Raw genomic sequence first — 18,701 nt, forward strand, 5'->3', positions numbered from 1 at the left:
GAGGGTATTTTAGGCCCTTTTCCGATTCTAATTTTCAAGAGGTAATTTCAATGATAAAAAATGGCCACATCCGTTACAGTGCTTTCATCTCTGAATGCAGATTGCTGATGGACAAGCTAGCAAACCCGTAGGTAAAGCACACCTACCGGAAACAAAACAAGGTCACTGATCCGCTAGCAAAGGAGGGAGCCAAGAAGAAACTTTTTAGAAGTGTTAATATTGTAGTAGTTCCTCCTATGTTTGTTAGTAATGTGTTTCAGGCAGACATGTTAGAACTACCTATGAACGTTTTGTGCCGGATTGTAATATCAACAACTTTAATGGGGCGAACCCTGAACAAAATTGGGATACGCTCCCTCCTTAGACTGTAATAGCTTTATTAAGTATCTTGATTTACCAAAAAAAAAAAAAAAAAATTACCAATATTTTAAGGACCAAATGGCTATTATCCCTATTGTAAACGTAAAAGATAAGATTAGCGAGAGGTTTTTTCTTTTTCCCTTTTTTATTTGATTTTTTTCTTTTCTTTTTCGGAATGAGTTATTTTATGTGGAGATTTTTTTGTTTGGGGAATGTGGAGATTGCACTTTTTACTTTTTGTTTACGTGGTATAACCTACTCTTTTGAAATTGAGTCCTGGCGCCATTTCAACTCCTCCTTCCATCACATCACAACCAACCCAAGATAAAATTCAATATCTCCAAAACCCTAACCCATTTTGAACCAAAACTGCAACATTGGAATGAATGATTTCTTGAAGAGCTAACATTGGAAAAGACCCAAAACCCTAGGTTTAACAAGTCTTGTTGGCTTGAATTGAAGAAACAAACATGGAGTATCAAAAGAAAGTGGGATGTCCTGAAAACGAAGAGTTAGCATTATATCTGTGGAACAAGAAGGAAGAAATGGCTCAAAGCCCTAAAGGGATTTCGGATAATATCTTAAAGACTCTTCATAAAGCCTATACTAATCTCTGCAAGTCCAAAACCCCTATTAAGACTCTCAAAGAGTTTAATGAGATCAAGTGAGTAAAATCTTATAACCCCGTTTAACTGGAATTGTAATTATTATTTGACTTGCTTTCAATTTATAGGGGTGTTGGAAAATGGTTGTTGAGGCTAATGAAAGGCTTTTTTGAAGCTGATGGTGGTGGTGCTTCGTCATCTGATGAGACTGATGACTCCACTGACAAAGGTAAATCTTGAATTTATTTTTACTCTGCCCATTGTACTACTTAGACGAAAAAGATGGAGTTTGTGTAGTGCTAGTGCTTAATGGAGCCTTTGTAGTGCTATTGGAGTGTATTCTTGACAGAATTAGCTTATGCTCCTTTTGTCTTTTCAAATGCGTTTCGTTGTTTGGGTAACTTATTTATACTCACGTGAGTTTTCTCAATAAACTGATTGATTATGGTCTATGGATGTAGCTTATGAACTCAGCAATTTAGTTAACGGCCAAATTAGCTTACATTTGTATGCTCGATAATTAGACCCATTGATTGACTATTCTGGTGGTTTTTAGAAATAAAACATAACTAATTGAGTAGAACATAACAATGAAAGACTTTGTGAATGTGGATCTTGAGTGTTCTTAGTTAATTACTTTATTCATCTATCTTTTTTGTATTCTGATGGAGGATATGGATGTTGGATCAATTGGAAGTTACTCAATTCTTTCCCATATCTACAGGGAAGAGAAATAAGGAAACAAGGCGTTACATGCCTCAGAAGAATTCTGTGGCCTATGCCTTACTGATTACGCTGTATAGGTGAATAGCTAAATTAATGCAGTCTGCTTTGCTTCGTTTAATAAATTGCCGTTTCAGCAGTGAAAATGTCATGATTCTAGGAGTACAGCAAACGGTGAAAAATTTATGCATAAGCAGGAGCTTATTGATGCTACTGAAGCTAGTGGTCTTTCTCGTGCACCTGTGGGGTACGCCTGTTGCTGCTTAACTTATTTTCTCCCCTTTCCGTTCAGTATTTATTTTAGTATGTACTTAGTGGATTTTTGTGCTCTTTTCTCCATGTTACGTGCCATGCATTAGACCCGAGAAAGGGAAAGGAAAACCTGGACAGTTTAGCTCGCCAAGGGACTGGTACAGCGGATGGAGCTGCATGGGGAAATTAATAAGCAAAGGACTTGTTGCTAAGTCTAGCAACCCTGCTAAGTATGCTTGCTATGTCTTTGATTTATGCTCTTTTCTGGAACTTTGGTTGACTGCTGTACTTAGATTTCGAATATAATTGTCCATTTCATTTCCTGTAAAATAGTTTATGTGCATGTTAGGGAAATTTCAGCTTGCTTTTAAGATCTGAAAGTCATGGCTAATATCAAGAGGAACATACGAGTTACCTCCATCAGTTTGGGTCTGTTGCACATAAGCCCTGTGAATTTTGAAGTATCCACAAAACCTCCTCAAAGTTATGAGCTAAAATATACTGGGTAGTTCTGTCCTCTGAATCCACAAAGCTTGCTAAAATTACAAAACACACCCATTTTCAGTGTATCTCCTTTTTTTTTTTTTTTTTTTTGCCATTCAATTTCTGTATTCCATTTTCTATCTTCTTCTTGCTGTTCCCAGCCAAAGAAACAAAGAGGGGGTGTATGATCAAAGTTGTTATTGTCTTTATCATTATCCTTCTTTATCCACTGGCCTTTATCTTGCTTTTAAATTGGCCCAAGACGTGGTAGTTGTGGAAGATCATTATTTATGTTATTATCCTTCGTTTTCTGTGGCCTTTATCATGCTTTTAAATTGGACCAAGATGTGGTAGTTGTGGAAAGGAAAAAAAGGCTGAGAACTATCATGTCTTATTGTAAGTCTGTCGAACACCCCTTGTATGTTCGGAAGGGAGAACTTTTGTTTGAGAATGGTAAATATTTATAAATGTAGCACAAAGATTGTGCGAGCTGTACCATTGTTACATATCCAAAAGCAAAAACCTAGTCCTCTCCTTTCCCTTGAAGGGACTCTAGGAGTTGTATCAAAGATTCAGTTTTATTTACATGTTTTTTTTTTTTTTTTTTTTTTTTTTTAAAAAAAAGCTTGAGATTCTGCCGTGAGCTAACTTTGTCTTCAAAACATCTTGGATTCCTTTTTCTCAAAACATTCCACCATACACACGCAGGGGACGATATTCCACCATTTGTTTGTTCTCCTCTGATATCTTTCAATTCCCCAACATCTAAGCAGTTCACTGGTGCTGTTTGGAAGGAGAAACTAATAATTTCACTTCTTTAAAAAGGACTAATAGTTTTACTTCACTTTGCATTTCACAACTTTGAGGAGGTTATATCTATACGCAGGAGACGATGTTCCACCATCTGTTTTGTCTTCTCTGATTACTCTTAGTTCCCCAACATCTAAGCAGTTCACTGGTGCTACTTGGAAGGAAAAACTAATAGTTCCCCTTCACTTCGCAACTTTGAGGAGGTTATGTCTATATCTATATGCCACAAACCAGAACCTGCGGGACTAATTCGTATTTAAACCTTCCAACAGTACCTGAACTAAGTAGCACTAGTTAAGTAGCACTAGTGACTATTTCATCGCTAATTTTAAAAAAAGAGTAGGACTAGCAACTAGTGGTTTAGGCGTCAATCATGGATATCGAAGGTGAGTTTTCATCTATTGATGATATGATTGATTAGCTGTCAATCTTTCTAAGTTTTTTTCCTTTTGACTTGGTTCTGTATACCTATTGGAAGCTGATTTTTCCATTTTCCATTTTTCCTTCTTTTTTTGGGCATTTGAACTCCATTATCAGTTGCTAAAGTGCTTTCTTCAATTTCATCCTTTCTGACATAAAACTATAAAACAAAGTTTCAAGCTGTGAAGCAGAGGAGAAATTAAGAGAGAACTCTGCTTGATTATTCCCTCAAGCTATTGGGGTTCAAATAGCTAAATTTACATGTCCTAAAAAAGGAAAGGAAATTATACAAATCAATTCCTAATTACATATATTATACCCGCTATATTTACATATATGCTAGAATCATAACAGGAATGTAACACTCCCCCTCAAGCTGGTGCATACAAATTATATGTACCAAGCTTGCTACATATATAACTCGTTCTGGGGCCGACTAGGGACTTGGTGAATATGTCCGCAAGCTGATCATTTGACCGCACAGACCTCGTGACGATGTCTCCTGAGAGTACCTTCTCCCTAACAAAATGACTATCAATCTCTGTGTTTGCTTCTCTCGTGAAACACTGGATTCAATGCAATGTGAAGTGCAGCTTCATTATCGCACACAAGTTTCATTACTTTAATCTCTCTAAATTTCAACTCCTTCAGTACTTGATTGATCCATATGAGTTCGCGTACCGCCATCGCCATAGCCGGTTTTGTCGCACTAGACCTAGCAACCACATGTTGTTTCTTACTTTTCCAAGACACCAAATTTCCCCTAACTAAAACACAACATCCAAAAGTGGATCGTCTATCAGAGAGTGACCCCGTGTAGTCTGCATCTGAATAGCCAACACTTTTCTCATGTCCTCAGTCTTCATAGAGTAGCCCTTCCTGGAGCAGATTTTATGTATCGAAAAATGCGAATAACTACATTCCAATGATTGTCACAAGGAATTTTGACTTACAACACTAACCGGGAAGGTAATATCAGGTTGAGTCATTGTGAGATAATTCAACTTTCAGACCAGCCTTCTATATCTTCCAGGATCGCTAAGAGGCTCCCCTGACCTGGTAGGAGCTTAACATTTGGATCCGGCGGAGAATCAATAGGCCTACAGTCTGTCATCCTTGTCTCCTCAAGAATATCAAGTGCATACTTCCTCTGTAAAATGGCAATTCCTGATTTGGATCGAGCAACCTCAATGCCCAAGAAGTACCTGAATCGACCAAGATCCTTAGTCTGAAAGTGCTGAAAAAGGCGATGTTTCAATTTGGTACTTCCCTCATCATCATTACGTGTGATGACTATGTCATCAACATACACCACTAAATACATGCACAAACCTGGAGCAGAGGGACGATGAAACACAGAATGATCAGGTTCACTTTGTACCATGCCAAACTCCTGAATAACCATGCTAAACTTCCCAAAACATGCTCGAGGAGACTGCTTCAGGCCATAAAGTGCTCGCCGTAATCTGCACACCATGTTACTAGACTCCCCTCGAGCAACAAAACTAGGTGGTTGATCCATATATACCCTATCTTTGAGATCCCCATGAAGAAAAGCATTTTTGATGTCCAACTGTCTGAGAGGCCAATGGCGAACAACAACCATATATAAAAAGAGCCGGACTGAAGCAATCTTAGCCACAGGAGAGAAGGCATCACCATAGTCAAGTCCAAAAACCTATGTATAACCTTTGGCAACTAGTCGAGCCTTCAAACGATCAATCTATCCATCGGGGCCAACCTTCATTGTATATACCCAACGATAACCAACTATAGACTTGCCTGGAGGTAGAGAAATGAGCTCCCAAGTATCACTGGAGTGTAAGGCAAACATCTCCTCAATTATAGCTTGTTGCCAGCCTAGATGAGAAAGAGCTTCACCTGTAGTCTTAGAAATAGACCCAAATGATAATGATAATACAAAGGCAGAATGGGTCGGTAAACGATGATAGCTCAAACAAGTATAGATAGGATAAGGGTTACGAGTAGAGCGATTACCTTTTCAAGTGGCAATGAGGAGACTCTCTGTAGACAAGTCCTCTTCAGGAAAGGATTCCGGTGGGGGGTGTGAATCGTCCAGACGTGGACGACGATGATAAGTCTATAATGGCGGAGATGTAGCTGAGGAAGATGGAGCCGTAGGAGGTGATGTGGAAGGGTAGACTATAGCAGGATCCCAAAAGATGGAACTGGTAGAACCTCAGAAATGCCTAATTTTTTAGCGGAAGACGATGTAAAGTAGGGCTGACCTTCAAGAAAGTAACATCAGCGGACATAAGGTATGGCTGGAGGTCAGGTGAGAAGTATCGATATCCCTTCTGTACCCTTGAATAACCGAGAAAGGCACATTTAAGAGCACGAGGAGCCAATTTGTCTTTTTATGAAGTGTGGATATGGACAAAGCATGTGCTCCCAATGACGTGGTGGAAGAGAAAATATGAATGACTGGGAAAACAAAACAGAATGCGGAACCTGATTTTGAATAGGCATACAGTAAATTTGATAACAAGAGGTGATCACTATATCCCCCAAAAAACGCAATGGAACATTTGCTTGTATGAGAAGGGTGCATGCAGTCTCAACAATATGCCTATTGTTTCTCCCCTCGACCCCATTTTGTTGTGTAGTGTAAGGACAAGATGTCTGATGAAGTATTCAATGGGAAGACACAAATTGTTGAAATTGAGATGATAAATATTCGTATGCATTATCACTACGAAAAGTGCGAATAGATAACACCAAACTGATTTTGTATTTCAGCACAAAAAGTTTGAAATATGGAAAATAATTCAGAACGATCTTTCATTAAGAAAATACAAGTACACCTTGAGTAATCATCAATGAAAGTAACAAAATACTTAAAACCCAAGGTTGAACTAACTGTACTAGAACCCCAATTATCAGAATGAACTAAACGAATAAGAGACTCTGCACGATTATTAGGACTACGTGGACAAGTAGCTCGGATGTGCTTCCCCAATTGTCACAACTCAGTACTCACACTCTTAACTTAAGGCAAATTGGACAAGCTCTGATACCATGTGAAACGGACGAGAAAATAAGACAAAACTCAGCTTGATTGTTCCTCAATCTATTGGGGTTTAAAAAGCTAAGTTTACATGTCCTAAAAAAGGAAAGGAGATCAGTACAAATCAATTCCTAATTACATATATTCTACTTACTATATTTACATATGTGGTATAATCATCACCGGATTCTAACACAAGCATTTTGATTTTGCTCCTCATCAAATCCTTTTGTTCCCAGATGCATAAGATAAAATATTGGAAATCTTGCAATCTTTATGGATGACAACTTAGAGTTTGCAGCCCAAAGTACTAGGTAACACTTGACTTTTGAAAACCTGAATTACTCTTGAATGGAAAAAAAATCCTCTTCACGTCTTTGCTCAAGAGTCAAAAAGACAAGAAAACTTATGATTGACCTTTTATCAAAGCATTACTTTTGCATTTAATAAAGCTTATTGTAAAGAACTGTTACCATTCTCAAAAAAAAAAAAAAAAAAAAAAAACTTGTCGTAAAGAAAATGAATTTCGGGCCTAGCTCAACCTGAAAAACCAGCTCATGAATTAAAATTGCCGACAATTAAATAAGGAGACAACAATTCATTCCCACAACTAATGTGGAAGTAGAACACTCAACATGCCTCTGCAAGCCGAACCTTGACAACGTAACATGGGGCCCAACATTGGGGAACACAACAATAGAGATGGATCCGGCTCGAAACCATATGAAGAAAATGGAACTTGGGGTTCCTATTTTGGTGTACTTGGATCTCTTTTATTTAGAACCGTATTTTGGTGTAGGGTTTCTTCCTTGTTGGTATACAGCTTGTATACGGGGTTTCCGAAATTGGTAATAAAATTATTTACCTTATAAAAAAAATTGAACTTGGGCCGACTCAATTCCAAAAGCTAGCTCATGAGGTGAGGATTTCCCAAAGACTATATAAGGAGGCATAAACCCATTCTTACCTCTGCTTTTGCAATTTTTAGTTACATACTTGCTTCACCTGCCTTCTCCCCCTCCCTAAAAAAAATTTCTTGTTCAAGCAGCTCTTAATAACTGCTTTATGTTTTCGGGGCAAATACCGCGATAAAGGTTTGTAAATCATGTACAACAAAAAAACACAAAGAGAAGCTGATGTGTAATTGATGGCTATCCAAGGTAAATGCATAGAACTTTGTCATAAAGAAGTACTCTTGTAATAGTTCCTTGGTAATTTGCTAAAGGATTCTCTTTTCACTCTCTAATCACTGTCTTATACCCAGAAAGGTCAAGCAGCTTTTTGGTGTTGCTGGCAAAGTGACAACTGTAGTTCTCCACCCCCGTTCCATGAGAATGAAAAGAAAGTTCACGGAGCTGTATAAATTGACCGGCTGAAACTTAAAGCAACGAGGCACTTCCAAAGAGCCTGTACCTCTCCTAGATCAAATAAATGAGAGGTGTATGTAAGGCATTTCTTGGTTATAGGGGTGGGGGTGAATACCGTTCCTAAGGTGAACCAAATACACCCATTAATAAAACCAAATGTATTGACATCTACCCTGCTAACTATGTGGATGTATAAAGGCACTACTTTGCAGCCATATTTCAGGAACCATCATCTTATAAACACAATGATTTTGTTAACCAAATTATTTTCCTGATCTTTTGACTTAGTAATAAACCAGGCATCCTTTGCCAACAAGTGCAGGTATATGCTGACGGAAGAAGGCAAAGAGATAGCGCAGGAATGTCTTTCGAGGTCAGGAATTGCTGATTCCAAAGAAATAAAGGCATCTTTGATGGGATTTTCGAATTTGAATAAAAGGGACATGCCAGACAAGTCTTTGACAACTGGCAACTTATCAAATATGGAAGTTCGACATAGTACTTCTGTGAGAGAAAGGGCACCACCATTATCTCAATCAACTGACAAAGTGAGAGAAAGGGCTCGATCATTATCTCAATCGACTGGCAAAAAGAAAATGAATGTCATTCCATCTGAATCTCTTGACAGGGTACTTTTTCTGTTTCAAATGTGCTGCTTTGGATCCATGATTCTTAAATTGATAATAGCAATATGTAGTTTAATACCGCTTGTTATGTGTTAGTAATAATTTTCTTCCATCAGAGCCTCATTTGTCATTTTCACTGCTGCCATAGTGACGTCAAAAGCTTCAGAAAGTGCAAACATGTAATAATATGGGTATTCAATTGCCTAAACTGGCAGATAGTGTTATGATTTGTTTGATCACTGATGGGCCAGTCATCACTCATCACTAATACTCTGATTGCTTTACTTTCTCACACATGTTATACGAAATATCTAACAGGCATTAAGTAATTGAGTAAACAGAAATAAGGAGTGAAGGTGAGTTTATGATCTTCTTGTGAATTTTGGATCCATTGGTGTCCCCACAAGAAAGTACTCTGTAAAAAGGATCTTCTTTAGTTTTGCATCACGGTACGGTTACTATGAATGAGCTTTGAATACATTCCAAGAGTATGCACCAAAACATTGAACTGTTCTTAATGTAATCGAACTTCAGCCTTTTGAAGAGGGTCATGTTTACAGAGAATGTTTGCTTGCTATTGTAAACGTAACTTCACTACAGAAAAGAGAAGGGGGCATATTTCTCAATTCATTTTCTGAGACTGCATATTTCATTAGGCTGATATTAACCTACCACCCTCTCCTAAAAAAATGCTCCATCTCAGCTATTAAGTCCCTAGATTCTCTTACGTCTAGGTGTCTCGTTTAGCAGCAACCTGGACTTAATGCTTTCATCAGTCTTCAAGATAAGCTTAAATATGTAAACATCAAACCGTTCTATTTAATGCTTATTAGTTACCAAATCTGGTACATGTTCTATGTGATTTTTATGGTCTAAGGTTATGGCTGCAGCATCATTGCCACTACCATATTAGATGACGTAAAGCAATTCCTGTACCCTGCTACTAATAAGTCTATTTGTGGCTATTGTTTGCTGCAGAGGCAGTAAAAGTTGTTTTCTAAGCATTGAGCATCCAGATATCCCCTTTTTTCCCACTCAGAAATTATGTTTGAATGCGTTAAAGCATTCAATCCTTACCATATTTTCACCACTTAGTAACTCTTTCCACCTGTTCAAGTCTTGGACTTGTCGATATTTTTAGTTACTTGTCGATATTTTTAGTACCAAGTTTTCTCATAGAAACTGGAAAATGACTGAATAAATGTTAAATTCTGTAGTATATTTATCTTAGGCGTACCATATTTATCTTAGGCGTATCTCCAAGCAGATCAAAGGTCCAATATTTGATGACAGTCCTCATCCTCGATTATCGCTTTTGGTTTGAGGGGGGTTGGGGGTGGGGTGGGGGGTGGAGGAGGGGAGGGGAGGTTGAAAGACAAAGGCTTTGTATCTACCAGCATTCAGTCCATTCAGTCGGTGATATGGCATCTCTAGCCTATTCTATTAACACAACTATCAGTTTTGAGCAACTTTTTCTTTAATTCCATTGAAAGTTATTCCTTGAGTTCTACTTTAAGATGCTTCAAAGTTGTTTCATCTTCTTGTTTGAAGATTCTTTTTGAAGTAATGCTGGCGTTTATTGAACTTATCAATATCAATTTGTGTGTGTGTGTGTGTTTTTTTTTTTTTTTTTTTGTTCTGTACATCTGATCTTGATTAGTTTCTTGTAGTTCGTTCAAATGGGATTCTCCAAGCAACAAGTAATTCAGGCTTACTCTGAAGTGTTAGAAACATCACAGAACAAAGATATATCGTTAATCTGGCCATCTGTTCTGTGTCGTCTTCGAGAAGATCAAGTTTATGGTTTGTTTTCTGACTCCCTTTAGATAAGTTATTGTAGATATATAGTTAATACTAAGAATTAAGAATCCATAGTTTGGATTGTTGGAGATGCTGAATGAAACAGTTATAATTAAGTGTCCATTTTCGTGACTTTAGTGCCTCTCAATGGCCAGGTCAAGCTGGTAGTACTAGAATTGAAGATAGACTATCCGAGTCTACTTGCAATGGAGCAGTAAATAGTGCAAAGCCTTCTTGTCGTGCTGATTTTGCACAGTGTTCGAATGCTTTGAGAGCTTGTTCATCCACTGTAAGTTCAAAATTCACTTGTCCGGAGTGCTGCTAGCTTTTATCTGAGTCTAACGACACAAGATGTATTATTGAAGACTAAAGAGATGCATGGAAAAATTCGGTTCTTTTCTGTTTCTAATATCTTTCTCAATTGTGTGTTTCAGCTTGTTGATGAGCAATTACCATGTCTGGAAACTAGATCCAATCTCTTGGCGGTGCCGCCATTGGCCAATGGAGAGCAATTTAAAGATGTTTATGAAGTAGTTTTGATATTAGATGATCGGGAGCAGTTTACTTCTCGAGGGTAAGTAAGCTTCAGATTGTTCATTTTTGACAACAATTTTAGTAAGCTTCAGTTTGTTCATTTTTGACAACAATTTTAGTTTAATGTCAGTATTATTTTGACATTTGAGGATGTGGCCTAGTGTTCAATAAAGTGCGTGCAAACCTCGGATACCAAGGTTTAAATCCCAGCGGATACTCGGTGAAATAGTCGAAGTGCATGCAAAAGGCCCAGTCATGACCACCATATTAAAAACCTCAGTATTATTGCGATGGTTTGCCACTTATCCAAGGCACCATTACAATTTATTTCTGTTTCTCATGTGTGCTTAGACCACAAATGTGGTGATATATAGTTCACAAAGCTCATATTCCGGGGTGTCTGCTGAAGCCTATGTGCCACTTATCCTGTTAGTTTTAAAATCTTATATATCGGCATTCAACCGAGTACTTGGTGCTCTAGAGAGGGCAGTCTCTATGGATTAAATTACGGACCCAGCTCCAAGTTTCTTCCAGCTTTTCTGCATCGGTGCACTTTGACATGCCATTTATTCGACTCTCCCTATAACAAAATTCTCTAAACATATTTTACCTTAGTAAAGCTTTTTTTAACTTGCTGGTAATTTGAAAAGCGATCTAGCAGCAGCAACCTTGCTTTTAATAAGGAAGTAGAAAAATAATTTCACTATACTTACTGAACTTCTATTTTGATCAAGTACTATATATACTGAATATTAAAAGGATATCTATATAAATATATGACAATTTATTAACTCAGATAAAGCAAAGATTGATTTGTCCTCAGACTATTGGTTATTTTATATATCCTTGAAACACTGGTGATTTAGGGAGTAACCATTCAGATACAAGAATATCTAGAAGGTGCTGTTTTCATCTGCTATGGTAAAGTAAAAGTAGAGACTGAGAATGATATCATCAAATTTGTAGTCATTGAGCTCTCCTTTTCATTTCCTAAATGCACCCCTTCCCCCCAGGGCCTGCAAAAAGAAGAGAAGAAAAAATCCAGGATGGCCAGAAAATTAGCAAATGCATTAAAAAGAAATCCTTGATTTGAAGATCTAAAACTTCTTTTGTCCTGTACTTATCTATTTTTGAACGGATGTTTAATTGGTTTTTTATTTTTCTTGTGGACTCATCGAAATCTGTGCCATTATATTTTCAGGTCACGATCCAGGAAGATAGTTGAGAACATCAGCACACAATTTAAAATTAAAATAGATGTGAGCATCTGGAATCTTTCCTCTTTAAGGTTCTCTTTTCCTGCGGTTTCTTCTATTAACTAAGACAGGAACAATTGTATGAGATAAGTTATTGTAGAACACTTTATTTTGGCCAGCTTTCAATTATTTGAAGATTCTCACCGTATATCCATGCTTGTTTTTGTAAGTCGTAGATGCTTTTTCTTGTAATTTATAAAAGATTTTATAAATTTTTGCACTAAGCCAGATTGACATGATCTTGCTAAGACCCTCCATGACAAGAATAAAGAGAAAAGAAGAAATAGGATCACCTTGTGGTAGTGGTAGATGCTAGTACTTTATAATTGTCGATGGGACTGCTGGCAATTTCTTCCTTTCTTTCTTTCTTTCTTTCGCGTTCTCATATTTCTTCTTTTTTGTGATTGGTAACAGATGTATGTGTATGTGTGTATATATATAAAATCAGCAGCTAGTGTAGCATCATAATTACAAAATAAGCCAAGATACTGCACAAAAAGGAATTACAGGGAACCTATCAAGTCTATCAGGGAATCTGTCTCCTCTAATCTACTTTCTTTACACCAAAAGTAGAACCACTGAATACAACTCAACTCATCTTGAGCTTCTGTGTTGAATGCTGCTTGCCTTAAAAAATTCTAGCATTTCTTTCTTTCCGAACTGACCACCATATAAAGGCTGGCACCATTCTCCACCACCCCTTCTGTTTCACTACTCCTCCATTTGAATTCCAAGAGTTCAAAACCTCAGCAGTGGTAGCTGGTATCACCCAATTAAAACCCACCATACTAATGAAGAGCTGCCACAACTGAGCAGTTGTAGGGCAGTGAAGCAATAAATGTTTGTTGGATTCCAGTGCTGCACTACACAAAGAAGATCTAGAGCATAGCTAGACACTTCTTCTTCTGAGATTTTCTTGAGTCAAACAGGCTTGTCTTGCTACTAACCAAGTGAAACAAACAACTTTCAAGGGGGCCCTAGCTTTCCCAATAGCCTTCTAACAATTTCAATCTATTAAAACAAAAAAAGGAAAAATAAAGGAAATGGATTTCAAGCAATTTCATCTATGTTTGAATCAGATACTTCGTTAGATCTTTTAAAGGGTATTAGCACTGTAGTTGCTATACTTACTGCCTCAACAAGGCTTAGGGTCTCATATTATCTGCTGGTGGCCATGCACAATGTTCAAGCACTAAGAAGCATATAACGTAACTTTTAAAACTACTGCCTCCTTATATATTGCACAGCAGCTGATAGGCGTAAGATTAATTTTAGCTCTTCCACAGGTTAGGCGCTTGCCTGTTGGTGATGCAATCTGGATAGCTCGTAACAAAGTTATTGAGACTGAGTACGTTCTTGACTTTATTGTGGAGAGGAAGAACGTTGAAGATTTGCAAAGTTCAATCAGGGATAACCGATATAGAGATCAGAAGCTGCGGCTTTTGGTACTTTCTTATTTTCTTTTCTTTTGGTGCTGGTTAAGTACTTCTGATATACTGTGGGTTATATTTACTTGTGTGTATTTGACTTCTGTCTTTATGTAACTTCTAGCTTTTAATTATTTTTCATTGTACTGATCCTTCCACAGCCATGATATATTGACATAGGATTAGTGATAGTGCAGTTCACTCTGTTAGAAATATACCTTTTACGCCTATGACCCTAAGCCCTGATGATCTATACGAGCTTGTACATTGTTGTGCACAAGTAAAAATGTAGTTTAATTTGCGCGGCATTCACATATTGTGCCCATTCTCTAAGACCGGCTTGATTTATTCGTAAAGAAATTTAATGGTTTATCAACAACAAAGGAAAATGAAAGGGATAAAACTGTCGTTTAATAACTTGTAATAATGGTACATGGGATATTGAGTAACTAGTTTTATCACACTGAGTGAGGGAGGCACTTATATGCATACTTCTAAATTTTCTTGAAACTCTTGTGTCTATTTTGCATTCTCGTTATGGGACTAACTTTTGCTCAGTGAGCTAGACATTTTGATATTCAATGGTGTTGAAAATGATATTTTTGAGATTGAATCAATTTTGTTAATATTATTAAAGACTCCAGTAAATATAAAGTGTCATTTCTTGACCAACTTAATTTTTTAGATGAAACTCAATATGATACCAGAGCGTACGAGTTCTTGGGTTTGGGTCTTACGTGACACCTATCATAAAAATGGATCTCATGCTTGACTCATGAAAAAAAGAATCTGATCTGGCAAAGGGGGTATGCGAAATACATTATTAAGTAAAGAAGAAGTGTACCCTGCCTAACAATTTAAGCTTTTAAATGATGCAGCCCCCACCATAAAGTAGTCAATTAAAATGCTATAATCAGTAATTTTGATTTTGCATGTAAAGATGCAGTAATGGGTTGAGCATGATCAGACTTGTATTTGGTATGATGTTAGGTAGACTTGCAGCTGAGTTTGAATTGTGTCTTAACGTGCATTGACTCTGAATATCAGTTGCCGGTGCGAAATGTTAAAGGAGTAGAAGACATCCTTTCGAATACTAATTTTAATCATTAACTACTGCATCTGGTTAAGTGTTTAGGGGTTGTTTGGTTCAGAGACAAGTTTTGCAGAGATTGTAATATTCTACTATTATTTCTTGTACAATGTATAATATAAAATATGTGTTTTTTAAAAAGGATTGTTTAAAACATGAGGGTTATTTGGTCATTTAGTTGCTTTAATCCATGTATTACATCCCCGTATTATTTTTCCACCTTCTATCTCGCATAAAAAAATAAATAGGATCCTGTACAACTTATGCAAATATTATTTGTGGTAGCAAAAATAACGTATAAGTATTGCTGAATTTATGCAAATAATTTTTTTTTAACCAAACATGGTATTGCTTATGCTGAATTTTATGTGGGTATTATCACTCTTTATAATTGAAAGTATTTGTGAACTTTATGAGATGCGTTTTGCCTGGGTTTTACAATTGTTTTCTTGTGAGGAAAGTAGTTCCACTCCTTTCCCTTAGGAGCGGGAGTGGATCGTAGTTTCTTCCCTCAGGTACTGGTGCCTATAAAAAACTAGGGTGAATGTTTGCATAAAAATCTCCTCCTGGTATTAGACATTTGTTTGAAGTGCTGGAAGAAGTACCGGGAGAATCTGATCTGATTTCCCTTTTTTGGGGAATGAAATCTTGTATAGTTTCCCATGGTTAATAGTAAAGACTAAAGAGGAATGCTCATATGGGCTTAACATCTCTATTTAAGGTTCTAAAAATGTAATGATCCTTTAGGAGAAGTTTATTGTTGCAAGCCCCCGTTGTGGCTCCCTTAATTATTTTTCTTTTTACATTCTTAGTGTCCTTAATTGTGGCTCCCTGTGTGGGTTTTCTGTTGATTTATGCAAGGGGTGTGGACTCAAGAAGCTGATATATGTTATTGAAGGAGATCCAAATGCTTGTACTGCTGCCGAAAGCATCAAAACAGCGTAAGCTTTAAGTTTCTTTTCTTCTTTGGTAGTTGGATCCAGCAAAGACATTCTTAGCCTCTCTCTTTTTTACTTTATGTATTTTTATTTCTATTTCTGATTCTGATTACCCATGATTGCATTAGTTGTTTCACAACCGAGATCTTGGAGGGCTTTGATGTGCAAAGAACAAGTGGTTTGGGAGAGACATTGAGAAAGTACGGCTATCTTACTCAAGCAATCAATCAGTACTACCGATGCATGGATAATGACCGGTCTAATACCAGGATTTGCCCCCGGTTTAAAGAATTTATTAGGAAATGTGAAGATCTCGATAAAATGACTGTTAGCGATGTGTTTGCCATCCAACTCATGCAGGTAGGAATTTTCCCGACAAAGTTGGCATAGTTTAAGCTTCCTTATTAATAGAGATACTTATGAGTTTAAAAATCTTTGGTTGTTAGAATTTTCTGCTTGATGACAATCATGAACTTTATGTACTACTAAATCTCGGGTGCGGGTGTCCGAGGTGGGTGCGGATCTAGAGGTCGGAGTTTTCATGATCTAAATTTTAAGATTCGGGGGTACGGAAACGGGTGTGGAGATTCGGCTAAAAATTCAAATATCGAAAAATAGAGTTATAAAACCTAAATCATGAGATATCATGTGGGAAACTTGAGGAGAAAATATTTGATCAAGAGGAGAATCTCGGGAGATAAAAGGAAAATGAGTTACATAGAAATTTCTATATACAAGGTATTCCATTTTCTTCAATTTCACCATAACTTTTGTTTTGATTACATAAATTATGTAATTTGTCCGGAATTTCTCCCTCGATTTTGGTCAAAGTACCCAAAGCTGACCAGATCGGGTACGGATCCCACACCCACACCCACACCCCTGTCGTGTCGACACGGGTGCGGCACCGAAAGTGAAGAGTACGAACAACATAGACTGAGTACGAACAATATAGACTGTGTAATTGATTCATATCCAGGCAGGTTGTTTTCTGGGGGAGGGCTTGGTACTTGGTAGGACGGAGAGCAAGGTTCTGTTGGTGATGTTGTAAGGGGCTGGGTAGCGTAAAACGAGAGAAGAGAGTTGAATGTATATGTGGCTGACATATTTGTACTTTGGCCGGTCAGCTGTTGAGCATATTTGGCATTTCCATGGAAAGACACCTCCACCAAGTTTGGGAAATGGTGTGCTGTATTTGCCATGTATTCGCTCAATTAGATCTATCTTAATCGAGTGATTACAATGCATGCAGGTCCCTCAGGTGACAGAGGAAGTTGCTATTGCTGTTCTTGATGTGTATCCAACACTTTCATCTCTTGCTCGCGCTTACTCTCTGCTAGTGAGTTTGCTGCTAATGTTTTCTCTTTGCACCCTCCCCCACCCCACCGTATTTGAATAAAGAAAGATAAGAATTTCCAGAGTGTTAGGGCAAACTCCCACATTTTTGGCAAAAAAAACTCCCACATTTTTGGCAAAAGAGAGGAAAGAGATAAAAAATGGGGCAGAAAACACTAGAATACGTCATCCATTTAGAGCTTGCCAACCTCACATGATTGGGCTAATTCTTGCAAAATGCTTGTTCTTGCCCAGACAGAGATGCTTGGACATCCCTCAAGATAATACAGGTAGTACGTCATACGGTCATTAGGACATAGGAAGGCTATGTGCCTGTATTTCAGCTTTGGTGCCAAATACATCATAAAACAGATGAATTTGAAATGAAAAATCCTAATAGTCGATGCGACTTTCTGTGTGAACATGACTTAGTACTGCCAACTTTAGGTGTGTTCTCTTCCTTGTATTATTGTGTTAGTAAAAGCTGTCTGTGGGGGAGGGAACTCAAAAGGTATTGCAGTATTTGCTCGAGGAAATACAATGATCAAAGCTTACTTCCAAACCAACTAAACCGAGCTAATTTACTATTCTGTGCAAGAGATATTTATGAATTTTCTAGATCAGCTAGGAGTAGCAACCAAATGGGAAGTAATATTGGGTTGAGCAGCCCTTTAAAATCCTGTCTCGGATATTTGTGAAATTTATCCTTCATTTTGGCGACAAATTCTTTAGAATCCAATATGCACCATTCCTTTCGTTATATAGTGTATTAAAATGCCTGGATCTTCTGGATCTGTAATCATTCTCTTTGCAAATTCTCAAACCAGTAGTTCTCATAAAGATCATCCAACTACTGTTTCTTATTTGGGTGATTCCTATGTGGCCTTTTGAAGGACGGTGATGTTCGTGCACAAGAGGAAATGCTCAAGGAGCAGAGCAACAACTTAGTGAATGCAGCTGCTAGCAAAAACATTTTTCAACTGATTTGGGGCAGTTAATTTCTATCATTCAAGATAATTGATGGAGATTTATGAGAGTAGTTGATGCCAGGAAAGTAGAAGAACGCATTGCAGGATTTCTAATATTTTGTGCATATATACGAAAATGCCTCATCTTCTAGCTGATACCCTTGTATACAGATAGATAATGGCTACTTTCAAATTTGGTTAGATTTGTCATTCAAGCTAGCAATTAATGTGACTTGCTGGGATCACTACATTGGTGCTGATAAATCAAAGTAGTCCTTAATATCAAGGCTTTTCTTGTTCTTACTGCATCTGATTTGTCTTTGTTCATATTTTGTTGAATTAGAGTGAATTCAAGAATGAAAAGTTTGATTATCCCCCCAAAGTTTGGTTGTGTTCATAGTAATTACAATGTACTCTTTTTAAAATCAAGTACTCATAGTAATTACAATGTGCACAACCTTGGTGAACTTTAAGTACTCTTTTCCCCCCTTTCAATTGACTTAAATATTGTCCAAATGTTAGCTTGAATATCTTGTGAAAGAATATGAGCGTCCAACCTAGAATTATAAGGCTGTGGGTGGATTAACCCAATACTTTCATAAGCATTTTTGGATGTTCTTTTATACCCAATGTCATGAGACGCAACATAACTCGGTAATTCATTTTGCTTATGTATTTA

At 37.4% G+C, this 18,701-nt stretch overlaps 1 protein-coding gene across 3 annotated transcripts; it reads left to right on the top strand.

Moving 5' to 3' along the window:
- Nucleotides 1-428: 428 nt before the first annotated feature.
- Nucleotides 429-18,330, top strand: LOC132063249 (crossover junction endonuclease MUS81). 3 transcript variants are annotated; one of them, XM_059455715.1, is made up of 15 exons: nucleotides 429-1,024; nucleotides 1,094-1,194; nucleotides 1,690-1,768; nucleotides 1,849-1,935; nucleotides 2,048-2,170; nucleotides 8,371-8,677; nucleotides 10,345-10,477; nucleotides 10,630-10,763; nucleotides 10,909-11,048; nucleotides 12,210-12,267; nucleotides 13,551-13,709; nucleotides 15,643-15,722; nucleotides 15,848-16,079; nucleotides 16,972-17,058; nucleotides 17,948-18,330. In XM_059455715.1, exons 1-15 carry the CDS (start codon nucleotides 831-833, stop codon nucleotides 18,050-18,052), a joined length of 2,019 nt encoding a protein of 672 aa, XP_059311698.1. In that variant the 5' UTR covers nucleotides 429-830; the 3' UTR covers nucleotides 18,053-18,330. The 3 variants fall into 3 exon arrangements, with proteins under 3 accessions (XP_059311698.1, XP_059311699.1, XP_059311700.1); XM_059455716.1 differs by lacking the exon at nucleotides 1,690-1,768 and having other exon boundaries at nucleotides 977-1,024; nucleotides 1,829-1,935; XM_059455717.1 differs by lacking the exon at nucleotides 1,690-1,768 and having other exon boundaries at nucleotides 999-1,024; nucleotides 1,826-1,935.
- The last annotated feature ends 371 nt before the right edge of the window (nucleotides 18,331-18,701 follow it).

This window comes from Lycium ferocissimum, chromosome 7 (genome assembly GCF_029784015.1).
Source record: "Lycium ferocissimum isolate CSIRO_LF1 chromosome 7, AGI_CSIRO_Lferr_CH_V1, whole genome shotgun sequence".
In the NCBI taxonomy this organism is placed as follows: Eukaryota; Viridiplantae; Streptophyta; class Magnoliopsida; order Solanales; family Solanaceae; genus Lycium; species Lycium ferocissimum.

Bases quoted from the DNA above. Each gene is read 5' to 3' on its own strand.
- LOC132063249 (XM_059455715.1), top strand. From the start codon at position 831: ATGGAGTATCAAAAGAAAGTGGGATGTCCTGAAAACGAAGAGTTAGCA. The intron at 10,478-10,629 runs GTTTGTTTTCTG...CTCAATGGCCAG, and splicing joins TCGAGAAGATCAAGTTTATG to GTCAAGCTGGTAGTACTAGA. The intron at 13,710-15,642 runs GTACTTTCTTAT...GATTTATGCAAG, and splicing joins ATCAGAAGCTGCGGCTTTTG to GGGTGTGGACTCAAGAAGCT.